Source organism: Lactuca serriola, chromosome 1, assembly GCF_051521515.1.
Source record: "Lactuca serriola cultivar US96UC23 chromosome 1, Lser_US96UC23_V15, whole genome shotgun sequence".
In the NCBI taxonomy this organism is placed as follows: Eukaryota; Viridiplantae; Streptophyta; class Magnoliopsida; order Asterales; family Asteraceae; genus Lactuca; species Lactuca serriola.
The window spans coordinates 63,310,384-63,323,089 of record NC_136408.1 but is presented as its reverse complement, the minus strand read 5'-3'; the positions used below and the strand labels follow the sequence as shown (position 1 = coordinate 63,323,089).

The window sequence follows — 12,706 nt, the reverse complement described above, 5'->3', positions numbered from 1 at the left end:
TTGTACTTAATTAATGAAAAATCCGAATCACTTGAAATGTTTAAAACCTTTAAAGATGAGGTTGAAAATCAACTTAATTGTAAAATAAAAGTGGTAAGATCGGATAGGAGTGGATAGTATTATGGTCGACACACAGATCTTGGTCAAAGCCCCGAACCGTTTGCTGATTTTTGTAAATCTCATGGAATAGTAAATCAATTCACCATGCCAGGTACCCCTCAACAAAATGGAGTTGCGGAAAGACGCAATCGCGCCCTTATGGATATGGTTCGTAGCATGATTGCAAACTCAAGTCTTCCGGAATTCCTATGGACCGAGGCGTTAAAAACAGCCTTACACATCTTAAACCATGTTCCATCAAAATCCGTCCCTAAAACACCTTATGAAACATGGACGGGTAGGAAACCCAAATTAAATTATCTAAAGGCTTGGGGTTGTCCGGCTGAGGCTAAGGTCTATAACCCACAAATTAAGAAACTGGACTTAAAGACAGTATCTTGTTATTTTGTGGGTTACCCTGAGAGGTCTAAGGGTTACCGGTTTTATGCCCCTACACATACCACTAGAATAGTGGAGACCCGATGCGCCGAGTTTCTAGAGAACAGTGACAATAGTGGGAGCAATAGTTCAAAGATCCTTGAACTTAGTAAGGAATCAACACCAAATCAAACACCCAATATCTTGGTGTCGATACCTATAACTGTTCAAGAATCAACACCAACACGTCAACATGAGGATGGTGTTGGTCCAATAGAACCTGAACCATTACATCACGAAATCCCACATAATGATGAGACTGTTGAAGAAACTCAAAAACCATTGAGGAGGTCACGAAGAGAAAGACGACCCATGAATTATGATGACTTTGTCACCTACTTGAATGAGGTTGACTATGAATTAGGTCAAATTGAAGATCCAACCTCATATAACGAGGCCATGAATAGTGATTATTCACATAAATGGATTGAAGCCATGAATGACGAATTGAGCTCCATGCGTACAAATGACCTTTGGGAACTTGCAGAATTACCTAAGGGCACTAAAGCTGTAGGTTGCAAGTGGGTTTTTAAAACAAAATTAAACCCAAATGGAAACAATGAACGCTTTAAGGCTCGATTAGTGGCTAAAGGCTTTACTCAAAAGGAAGACATTGATTATAAAGAAACCTTTTCGCCTGTATCAAGAAAGGAATCATTTAGAATTGTCTTGGCACTTACAGCTCACTTTGATCTGGAGCTACATCAAATGGATGTTAAGATTGTCTTCCTAAACGACGATTTGTACGAAGATGTATATATGGTGCAACCCGAAGGTTTTAAGGACAAGGGTAAAGAACATCTCATATGTAAATTAAAGAAGTCAATCTATGGGCTGAAGCAGGCTTCCCGTCAATGGTACTTAAAATTTGATGAAGTCATGAAACACTTCAATTTTATTAAAACCCAGTGGATCAGTGTATATACTATAAGAACAGTGGGAGAGATTTTACAATCTTGGTTTTATATGTCGACGACATAATCATTGCTAGTAGTAGCAAATACATGTTATTTGAGACCAAACGCTTCCTATTAAGTAAATTTGACATGAAAGATCTCGGTGAAGCTTCTTATGTGATTGGTATAGAAATTCATCGAGACAGAGGAAGTGGGACTTTGGGATTGTCTCAAAAGGCCTACATAAACAAGATTCTTAATAAGTACAATATGCAAAATTGTGCACCTACTGTTGCCCCTGTTGTAAAAGGTGATAAATTTGGCTCTTATCAATGCCCCAACACGAAAGCTGAACGTGAACAAATGAAGCTTATACCATATGCTTCGGTTTTTGGGAGCTTAATGTATGCTCAAGTCTGTACTCGACCCAATATTGCTTACATCACTGGTATGCTTGGTCGTTATCAATCAAACCCAGGATTAGACCATTGGAAAGCAGCCAAGAAGGTATTGCGTTACTTACAAGTAACTAAGGAATACATGCTCACTTATAAAAGATCAAATATTCTAAAGGTCGTGGGATACTCAGATTCTGACTTTGCTAAATGCAAAGATGATAAAAAATCAACTGGAGGGTACATATTCTTGCTTTTAGGTGGACCTATATCTTAGAGGAGTCGCAAGCAAGAGCTCACTAGTACTTCAACTATGATGGCTGAATATGTAGCATGTTATCATGCCACATGTCATGCTATGTTGCTGCGAAATCTTATTGGTGGGCTCAAAATTGTTGACACCATTACAAGACCACTAAAGCTTTATTGTGACAATAGTGCCGCTGTTAGTTTCTCTAACAACAATAGTTCAACCGGTGCTGGATTGTATCTCGATACTAAATACCTATTTGTTCGAGAAAGAGTGGAAGAAAATTGCATAACCGTGGAGTATATTAATACGAGTGACATGTTGGCGGATTCACTTACTAAAGGACTACCGCCTAAGACTTTTATTGAGCATGTAGCGAGAATGAGCCTAAGAGGAAATCTCGCTTAATGTCACATAATACTATGCACTACTACATGTAAGCGCTTACAGTTCTATCTTTCACATGATTTATTTATTTTTCTCTACAAATTCATGTTAACGTTAATTTTTATGGAGCAGATATGATAATCATAAAACCTTAAGATATATTTTGTGAAAGTGTTGAGGTATAATCGATAGGTATCTCATGTCTTTTAAGGTATGTATGATTGTATCTTTTTGCCTCAATGTTTTTGCAAAATATGTATCCTAAATGGATTGATAAATGACCAACTTATTTGATATAGATAATTATACGGCCAAGTGGGAGAATGTAAGAATTATCATAATAATTTGGCCTAAACTATTTATATCATTATTACATAAGTTTTATTAATCCGTAATTAACTAATCTAATTGTTTATCTTATTGATTTTCCCACATTTACAAACAGGTCCTCCAATCTTTATGATGGGCGAAGTTGGTCCCTGTGAATAAATATATATAGGTTATCAGAAAAATTGAATCGTTGTTGCCTTCTTCTCTATTCACGTGAACACATCCCCGTGTTCTGTCAACCGCACACCGGGAAATCATCAAGAACACCATCAATCTATTAACCCATCCTAATTGAAGACAATCAACAGATCAATTGAAGTATAACTCTAATGGCGGGCTCTTCTTCATCAAATCAGCAATCGATTTCTTCAAGTATGTAATTTTCTGTTTTCATCATTGTACTAGAATCATGAGATATTGATCCTTTTCCGTCTAATTGAGATAACAGTGTGAGCTACAAGATGAATATCATGCACCCTAACAAGTTATAGGGTCGAAAACAATATTTGAAATATGAAAAAAAATGTGATTTCTTTCTTGAGTAAAAATGTGTAAAGATGGTTTCATATTCATAGGTATAGTTTTATAAAACATAATATTTATGTTTACTTTTTATTGTTAATTTACAAATTAAACATATTAACATAACTACATCGTGCTGAGTATCGAATATAGTTTGACCCATTTAAATTTTAGGGCTAATGCATTAATAGTAACTAGTTGTGAGACCCGTATACTATACGGGTTGATTAAAACAAAATATTAAACATGAACGATTAAATGAGAAGTTTATTTGAAGTTGAAATCTGAATTAAGTAAATTTATGAGAAAAAAACATTCGAAACATAAATAAATTAAAATTATATGTTTAATTGTCAGACTCGTATACTAAACGGGTTAATTATAACAAAATGTTAAATACAGATGTTTAAACTGTATATTTATTTGAAATTCAAATTTCAAATTTTAAATTAATAGTCATTATAATAGGTTTAGTTTATAGAAACTAAATTAATGAATATTGGAAATGAAAAATGAAGTAAATGGCATGTAGATAATAAATATATCTCAAATTATGACAAAATGACATGTAACAAATTGAATTAGAGAAGAACATGTGACAAAATTATTCTTATTTATTAGTGTAAGAAGACTAGCCTTCGTATATATTTACATATTTATTTTGTACACCATTTAACATCAAGTTAATGTTGATTGACCGACAATAACACCGATCTACCTAGTTTCTAACGATCCTTTAACAAACTTTCATATCCGATGATTGTCCATCTCTCTATGCTAATAAGAGAGTAGTTCTTTTGTCATGTGTCACACTATTATGGGAGAGGGGGTGTTTGGGATTGCTCTTTAAACTAAAAAGTCATTTTTAGAAAATGACTTTTTGATTTATGTCTTTTTTCCAAAAGAAACTTTTAAAATGTGTTTGTATGAACTTTTGAGGGTGCAAATGGAAAAAATAAAAAGTAAGTTCTTAAACATATTTTTTGTTCTTTTTCTCAAAAAGTTATTTTAAAAGAATTTTTGAAGTTACCAAACAAGTTTTTTAAACTTTTGAACTTTTGGAAAAGCCAAAAGTCCAAAAAATCATTTGAAAATGAATGCCAAACACCCACTAGACCTTTTAATTAATGTTATATCATTTGTCAACCTATTGATTCTTTATTTCAAATTTTAAATTTGAAAATTTCACTTTAATTATATTAAATTAATAACATTAAAATAAAAAATAATATTAAATTAATACAAATTATAAGACGATATAGTTTAATATATTTATTTGAATCAACGATTATAATTTTATATAACTAAAAAAATATCTCTTAATTAATTTTTTATTTAAAATAATTTATTTAAAATAGTTAATTAATAGTTATGAACTTTTACTATGAAAATTTAATTAATTTTATAACGTATTTCCCACAAATTATAAACGGATGTTATAAATTATAATATAAACACGATTGCAAAATTCAAATCATATCCTATCCTTTTGTTCCCCCAATTACCGCTTCATATATATGGTTTTGATAAGTGAAGCTTATACGACCTTCGTTTCTACCTATAAAAATCAAAGGGTTTGATCAAACAATAATCGAAGTTATTTCAGTTCATTTGTAAAACAAATAAAAAGCAAAAGAAAAACATAAGAATTTTAACCATAGGAGTCATCGAAGAAGATGTCCACTTAGTTGGTTATTGTTGGTTAAAATTAATATTTATTACAAAATAAATTTGAGAATTTAATCTTCTACTCTAATAAATAAGGATCTGTTTGTCACATGTCACATTCTCATTCATTTTGTCACATGTAATTTTATGGTAATTTTAAATTAAATTTTATTCCACATATCATTTTATGGTTTTTCCATTTTATTAAATTTCATATAATATTAAATGTACTAATAAATGCATATCAATTTCATTAATAAACTTTCCTTTAAATTTCAAAATTATCAAGTTAAAGTTTTATTAGTTTCTTTTATTTACTTATCTAAATTATTTGTTTAAATTTAAAAAAGAAATAAAACACCTTAATTTTTATAATTCAACATTTTTTTCATATAAATTTAAAGTTCTTAATGTTTAGAATTTTATATTTAATTTTTATTTTAAATAAACTTATGTAATACATGAATCTCACACCTAGTAGTTAAATATAAATCGAACCAATTGTCATTATCACCAAATTTTAATACGAACCAATTATCATTTTTTTTTTTCATATTTGATCATTTTTTATATGTGGTTACCATATTTTGTCTTCAAGTTATACATTCACGCTCTAGTCTGTAGTAGGTTAATGTCTAATTGGCATATACATGGCATCCAATGGCATATACATGGCATCCATTGTGGTATCTATATAACATAAAAAAAAATGACTTAAAATAGTAACCAATTTTCATTTTTATTCATATATGATAACTATTTTTTTTGTACCCCATTGACTATTATACTTTTACTTTGTATCAAATTATACCCTTATAAGAGACAATAACTCATATTGTCGGTTTATCTCTTCAAATAATAAAATACAACTGTTACAACCAAACATTTACTAAAAAATACAAAGAATATGATACAAATACGAATTCGAATTTCAATTTCGTCAAATTTTGTTTTTTTTATCACGTATTTTGGTTGTTTCATGTACCAGACCCTCTTGTGTTGTGTTTGTGTTCAAACTTTGACATGATATTAACAAGTGTTTGTTGTATTTTTTTTTTGTTTTGTAAGTTTAATTATGAATTAAATAAATTAAATGTTTATTTTATTTATCTTTTTGTGTTTGTCATGTTGATCGTTTTTGTGTTTGTCATGTTGATCGTTTCTATCGTGTTTTAAATAAGTTTTTTTCTTATTAGTAAAACAAAACACATCATCATGTCGTCTTCATGTTATATAACAATTGTCATATAATACCAACTAAAAATACAACATGAATGTCTAATTATAAAAATTGAATGTTACCATTTTTAGGGGTTATCATATCTAGTGAGGGTTTGGCTGTAACGGTTGTATTTTACGATTTAAAGAGATTTATTGCGGGTGATAAAAGTATAAGTTGAAGTTTGAACACAAAATTAGAATTTAATTGTCATTAAAAAAAAGCTTCAAATACCAACAAAAATGACAATTGATTATGGGTAAATGACACAAAAAATACTCTTTTTACATAGAAATTCGATTTTGACACCGTGTATTTTTTGTGTCAATTTTAACACTGTGTTTTCCAATTTGTTACAATTCTGACCACTTGACCGGTTAACCAGGTTGCATGTTGATGTGGCATGATGACGTGTCAGTTTTGATGACGTGACATGCTGACATGATATGTTGACGTGTCAAAATTGAATTTTTTTCTCACAAAAAACACTAAGTTTTCATTTTTTTTTCGATTTTGACACTAAGTTTAATTTTTTCTTTCAACTTTGACACTATGTTTTTTTTATTCCAAATCGAACATCATTTTTTCCAATTTTGTTCAATGTTGACACTTTCTATTTGATGCCATATAAATATTTTTTTAATACATTTAAACCGTATAAATATGTTTTTTTTTTCATTTAAAAACCATAGTTTTGTATAAATACATTTTTTTTACACTCAAACCATATTTTTATGTATAAATATGTATTAGTTATATAAAATTTGTATTTTATATTAAATATGCAACTTTAAAATGTGTTTGGAGGTTTGGAGGCGTGTAGCCGATCAAAACTCGGTTTAAAATGTAATAAAAAAATATATTTATACGGTTTCAAATGGAAAATAGACAAAATTGAACAACATTTGATAAATGATGTTCAATTGGAACAAAAAAAACATAGTGCCAAAGTTGAAAGAAAAAATTAAACTTAGTGTCAAAATCGAAAAAAAATGAAAACTTAGTGTTTTTTGTGAGAAAAAAAATCAATTTTGACACGTCAGCATATTATGTCAGCATACCACGTCATCAAGCCACGTCAGCATGTAACCTGGTTAACCGGTCAAGTGGTCAGAATTGTAACAAATTGGAAAACACAGTGTCAAAACTGACACAAAAAAAACACAGTGTCAAAATCGAATTTCTATATAAAAAGAATGTTTTTTATGCCATTTACCCATTGATCATCCTTTTAATTCAGTTTTACAATTATACGTGTCACATGGATACCATATACCACCCATACGTCAATTGAGCGTTAACCTATTACCATTTACAATTGATTGTAAAAATATAATTTAAACATAAAATAAATTTTAATAATCAAATATAAAAAAAACTTAATAAAATATGAACAAAAATCAATTGGTTCATGTAAAATTTTGCAACATGGCCCATGTGGTTTGATTTCTGTGAAGTTTCCCCCTTCGTCGTTTTTTCAGTTCGGTTTCTCCGCTCAATCCTCTAATTCCGTTTCCTCCATCACTCAGCTCTTCTCACAGCATCCATGGCGGTTTCCGATCTCTCATTTCTCGCTCTTTGCGCTCTTCTTCCAATCATCTTTCTTATCTTCCTTAAACTCATCGTTCGTCCTCGCCCCGTCAAAATCCCAATCAAATCACGCCACGTATTGATCACTGGCGGATCCAGCGGCATCGGCCTAGCTCTAGCTAACCAAGCCGCTGCTGAAGGTGCTCGCGTCACTATCTTAGCACGTAATCTTGAGAAGCTCGAGGAAGCCAAGGCATCTATCCGCCTCTCAACTGGCATAGATGTCGCTATTGTCAGTGCTGATGTATGCGACTTTGAAGCTGTTAAGGAAGCAGTGGATAGTGTAGGTCCAATCGATGTTTTGGTTTGTAATCAAGGCGTGTTTGTTGCTCAAGAGCTTGAGAATCAGGAGATGAAGGAGATTAGAGACATGATTGAGATAAATCTGATTGGGACTTTTAATCTGGTTAAGGCGGCGTTGCCGAGTATGAAGAGCCGGACTGATCGGAAGCCAGTTTCGATCGCATTCATGTCATCTCAGGCCGGTCAGGTACATTCTGTCAGTGTGTGTGTTCTTCAAGCTTTGTTACTTTCAGACCGATTAAGTAGTAATGTACGATATTTGCCACTACACAACTAGGGTTTATGAATTGAAATTGCGATCTTAAATGGGTAAATGGCTTGGTGATGGAAGTTACTTGTACAAATTGTTGCAATTAGAACATTTGATTGGTATCTTTTGTTCAATTGCTAGTGAGTTGGTAGCATATGTGCAATTTGAATATGACAGCTAGCTCTCAAATCTTATGAGTTTTCTTACAGTATTGGCAATTTGAATATGCTCTATCTATACAAATGGTCATTCTACTTTGTGTAAAGATCTTCATAAGCACGTATATACAGGCATCTTCTAAGTTCTATCATTTGCTGCTTTTAAGACATCTGCTGTGTGGTTTAGGGATAGGCTCAAAGTTCTTGTACAAATTAAACTACCTCATAGATAATCTGCACTTTAAGCTTATCAACTCCTAATATTTCTATTCTTTTTTTTTAATGCTTTGAAGGATCATTATAATTATATTACATTTCTTGATAAACTTTTTATTTTTAGGTTGGCATTTATGGGTATACAGCATATTCAGCTAGTAAATTTGGGCTAAGGGGTTTAGCAGAAGCTCTGCAACAAGAAGTGATTGCTGACAACATTCATGTTTCACTTATCTTCCCTCCAGACACAGACACACCTGGTCTTGCAGAAGGTTCTAGAAACTGCTACTGTTTGCATTTTCATTTGTGTGGGATAAAAATGGAAAAAGAATATTAAATTTAAATAAACATTTTTTTTTTTGTGGTTATTTATTACAGAGAATAAAAGAAAGCCACGTTTGACAAGCATCATAGCAGCATCATCAGGTGCAATGAAAGCGGATGAGGTGGCAAAAAAAGCATGGAGTGGGATAAAATCTGGGAGTTTTTTTGTCCCATGTAATTTGGAAGGATTCATGTTGTCAGTAGCTACTGCTGGTCTTTCCCCTCAAAGATCATATCTCATGGCTTTTGTTGAAGTTATTTCAGCTGGTTTGATGCGTGTTGCAGGGTTGTGTTTTCAATGGTCATGGTATGGAAGCATTGAAAACTTTCATGCACAACACAAATAGATGATGATGATGATGATGATGAGTTTTTATCTTGTATTATGAGTTTCAGAACACCTTATTTATTATTATTCATGTAGACTATTGGAAAACAAGCTAGAAAAGCAAGTTGTGTATTGTGAATTGTGATTGATGTGTTAATTGCGATGATAATAATAATAATAACATTATTATTAGCAAATTAGCAACCCCTTTTTGACTCTCTATGAAATGTGTCGCAACCTCTTTATGACTTCTAAAGGGGCGATGATGGCTAAACATTTATGATTAATCAATTGTATAATATTGGTTGCAATGTATTATTTTTTAAAATAGGTTATGTAAAACGATTTGTTAAGGCTAAATGGAATGTTTTTTTTTTTTTTTTTTTTTTTTTTCAATAGTAAAAGGGTGCCACATAGATATTATATAAGCTTTTGTAGTTTTTATAATTTTTACCTATGAACTAGGGTGTGATGATGTTTTTATCTATCAACTTTTTTTTCTTAATTCAAAAATATAAAAATGACATAAAACAAACATAAATATTAATTAAAATAAAATAACATTTCATTAAAAATTAAAACATTACATTTGATTTAACAATAGTCTGACTAACTGTTAACAACTTACAATTTTGTAATAAATTTGCCATTTTTTTAGAGGTTTTTTTAGACAAGCTATGAAAAAAAAAATATAAAGATGAATATATATATATATATATATATATATATATATATATATATATATATATATATATATATATATATATATATATATATATATATATATATATATAGTGAAACACACATGCAATCCAACCGTCCCACTAAGGTTCGAGCCTACATTGGGAGTAGCCTTGTTATCTAGTGTTCAACATGGAACATGTGTGGAAAAGCCGCCAGGTGACAAACGGGCACCTGCCAAATCCAGTAACGGTGCACGTAACTCTACCATTGACTAAGTTAATCGGGGCTTAGGCAAGGGACAAAGGTACGATCCACTAATCAATCTCACTATCTTGATTCGGGTCTGACACTTCTGTCTCCATGAGCGAGATCTGTGCAAATGCCTTACTATAAAAGGCCACTCTCCTCTAACGATAAAGGGATCTCTCTCTCTCTCTCTTTCTCTCTCTGATCCAAACTTACACATATATACTTACTTATACCCATCTCCATCGAAGACTAACTTCACTGTCAAAGCGTTCTCCTGAGACACACTCCCGGAGCACGAATGATGGCATATTTCTCTTGTTGTGATTTAGATCTCCACCAAGAACCAAGAGAACATGAACCGGAGCAACCTATAGAGGCACGCCTTTTCACATAATTGGTGTAATCTGTTGTTGTGACAATCGACACAGAAAGCTTAACAAACAATTTCCGGTCATGGAAAACGACAAGGAGGAAGCAGTGCACTACTCGAAGTCTGGTGCGACTTATTGCTTCACTTGAACCAATCTCTACGAAAGCAACCCCCACTATCACTCCATTAACCGCCCATCCCCCAATGATGGACATACCAATAAACCAATTTTAGGTCCTATCTCTTACTCCGATGAGCACACAACAACCAACCCAGATAAAACTTACACCCAACTCGAGTCAAGCTCTGAATCCATATTTCCAGAACACCAGCTGGCGTTCATCCCCAAATTAATGGGACAACAATTTCACACACAAACACCATCGACAACAAGCTTCCAACCTATCTTCTTAACACCGAAAACAAGGTCGTCGTTCACAATTTCGAGCAACACAACAACCGACGACATACCTTCTTAAGAAATGTTCAACTCACCATTTCTATTTGGTACATCTTCACCTTACCCTAACATGAAACTGTTTAACATAAACACTCCACCATTTCAAACATTCCCTACAACTATGTCATACCCCTAACAAACAAATGCTTCCCGTTTCAACCCCTTTTCTTCCATTACAACCAAGGGAACACATCCTTAGACTAACACACATCACCATTTATACAAGAGTTGCATGAATAAGAAATATAAACCACCTCCAAACTCCTACACCTTAAAATTTACAATGGCACGACCTGTCCAAACATCCACATAGAAGCATACGGGTAGCACATGCATTCACTCAAACTTGATAAGAGATTTTGGTGCACATAATTTCTAAACACATTGGATGGAAATCATAAGGTGCAAACAGTATTAAGGAGAAACAACCAAAGATTATTTGAAACGATTTAATGAAGCAATGTTGGATATATTAGGACAGATTGGCCACTTAGTAACAGGTGTTTTCATAAACGAGCTCCTGTCTGGACCTCTATCCAAAAAAATTGTGGGAAAGATACCAACAACAAGGCAATAAATAAAGGAACACGTGGAGCGATACCTAAAACAATAGGAAGGCACAGAAGCGAAGGAAACATATCTAAAAACGACAGCCACCCAAAGAGGAAGGAAACACGTACTTGATTTGATAGTAGCATGGTCCTTTTGGGTTGCCTTCACCCTAGCAACTTGACAGGATGACTTTTGGAGAGAGAGGTTGAATTTATTATTTGGAATAATAAATTGATTTATTAATGTATTATGAAAATAATATATTAATTAGAAATCATGTTGTTTAATTAGTATTTAATCAGAAATTAGTTTTGGGATTAAAGGAATTGCTTAAAGGAACATGGTCTGTTTTGCAAATTATTGATAGTTGTGAAACTGGGTTATTGGACTCCTTAGTTAGGAGTGGATGAAAACTATAGGGAGACCCTATAGATTTCGTCCAAGGCTCTTTAATAAGGGTCCATGGGCTGCTTAAGCCTTAAGCAGGAAATTAGGATTTCCTCCAGCAAACCCTAGCAACCCACAACTATATAAAGACCCCACCACTTAAGGATTTTAGAAAATGCATTGTTGCTACAAACCCTAGCCGAAATTCTGAAGAATTCCCTCCTCTCTCCTCTCATCCTCTTGCTAGTGGTGTTTGTTAGCCATTAGAGGTGCAACATTTGAGGCACTAAGCTTTCAAGAGTCAAGGATCTACAAGGTGTTCTTGTTATTACTAAATAACAAGTAAGGTAAACATCAAAACCCTTTATTATGTAATTTTCGATTTACAGATGCTAGATCTAGGGTTTTGATTTGGTATCCAATTTGCATGTTCAACTAGTAAAAAACTTAGATCCAAAGCAATTAGGGTTGCATGAACACATAGGTTGTAGTTATGCTTAAAACCCAACGAGAACACCAAAGCAACCATTAACCAGATTGTGAATACAACAATAGAATGGGCTAAACCACAATCCCTACCATCCTTAAAAAAAGGAAGAGATACAGATGCCCATGCATACTAGCCATATTC

At 32.6% G+C, this 12,706-nt stretch overlaps 1 protein-coding gene across 1 annotated transcript; it reads left to right on the top strand.

The window, feature by feature from the left end:
- Nucleotides 1-7,647: 7,647 nt before the first annotated feature.
- On the top strand, nt 7,648-9,570 carry TSC10A (NAD(P)-binding Rossmann-fold superfamily protein). The gene is made up of 3 exons (XM_079028095.1): nt 7,648-8,284; nt 8,846-8,993; nt 9,100-9,570. The coding sequence occupies exons 1-3, from the start codon at nt 7,751-7,753 to the stop codon at nt 9,390-9,392; spliced, it is 975 nt and encodes a 324-aa protein (XP_078884221.1). The 5' UTR covers nt 7,648-7,750; the 3' UTR covers nt 9,393-9,570.
- Nucleotides 9,571-12,706: the final 3,136 nt, after the last annotated feature.

Coding starts and splice junctions, on each gene's coding strand:
- TSC10A (XM_079028095.1), top strand. CDS start 7,751: ATGGCGGTTTCCGATCTCTCATTTCTCGCTCTTTGCGCTCTTCTTCCA. Junction 8,285..8,845: donor TGTCATCTCAGGCCGGTCAG/GTACATTCTGTC, acceptor TTTTATTTTTAG/GTTGGCATTTATGGGTATAC. Junction 8,994..9,099: donor CACACCTGGTCTTGCAGAAG/GTTCTAGAAACT, acceptor TATTTATTACAG/AGAATAAAAGAAAGCCACGT.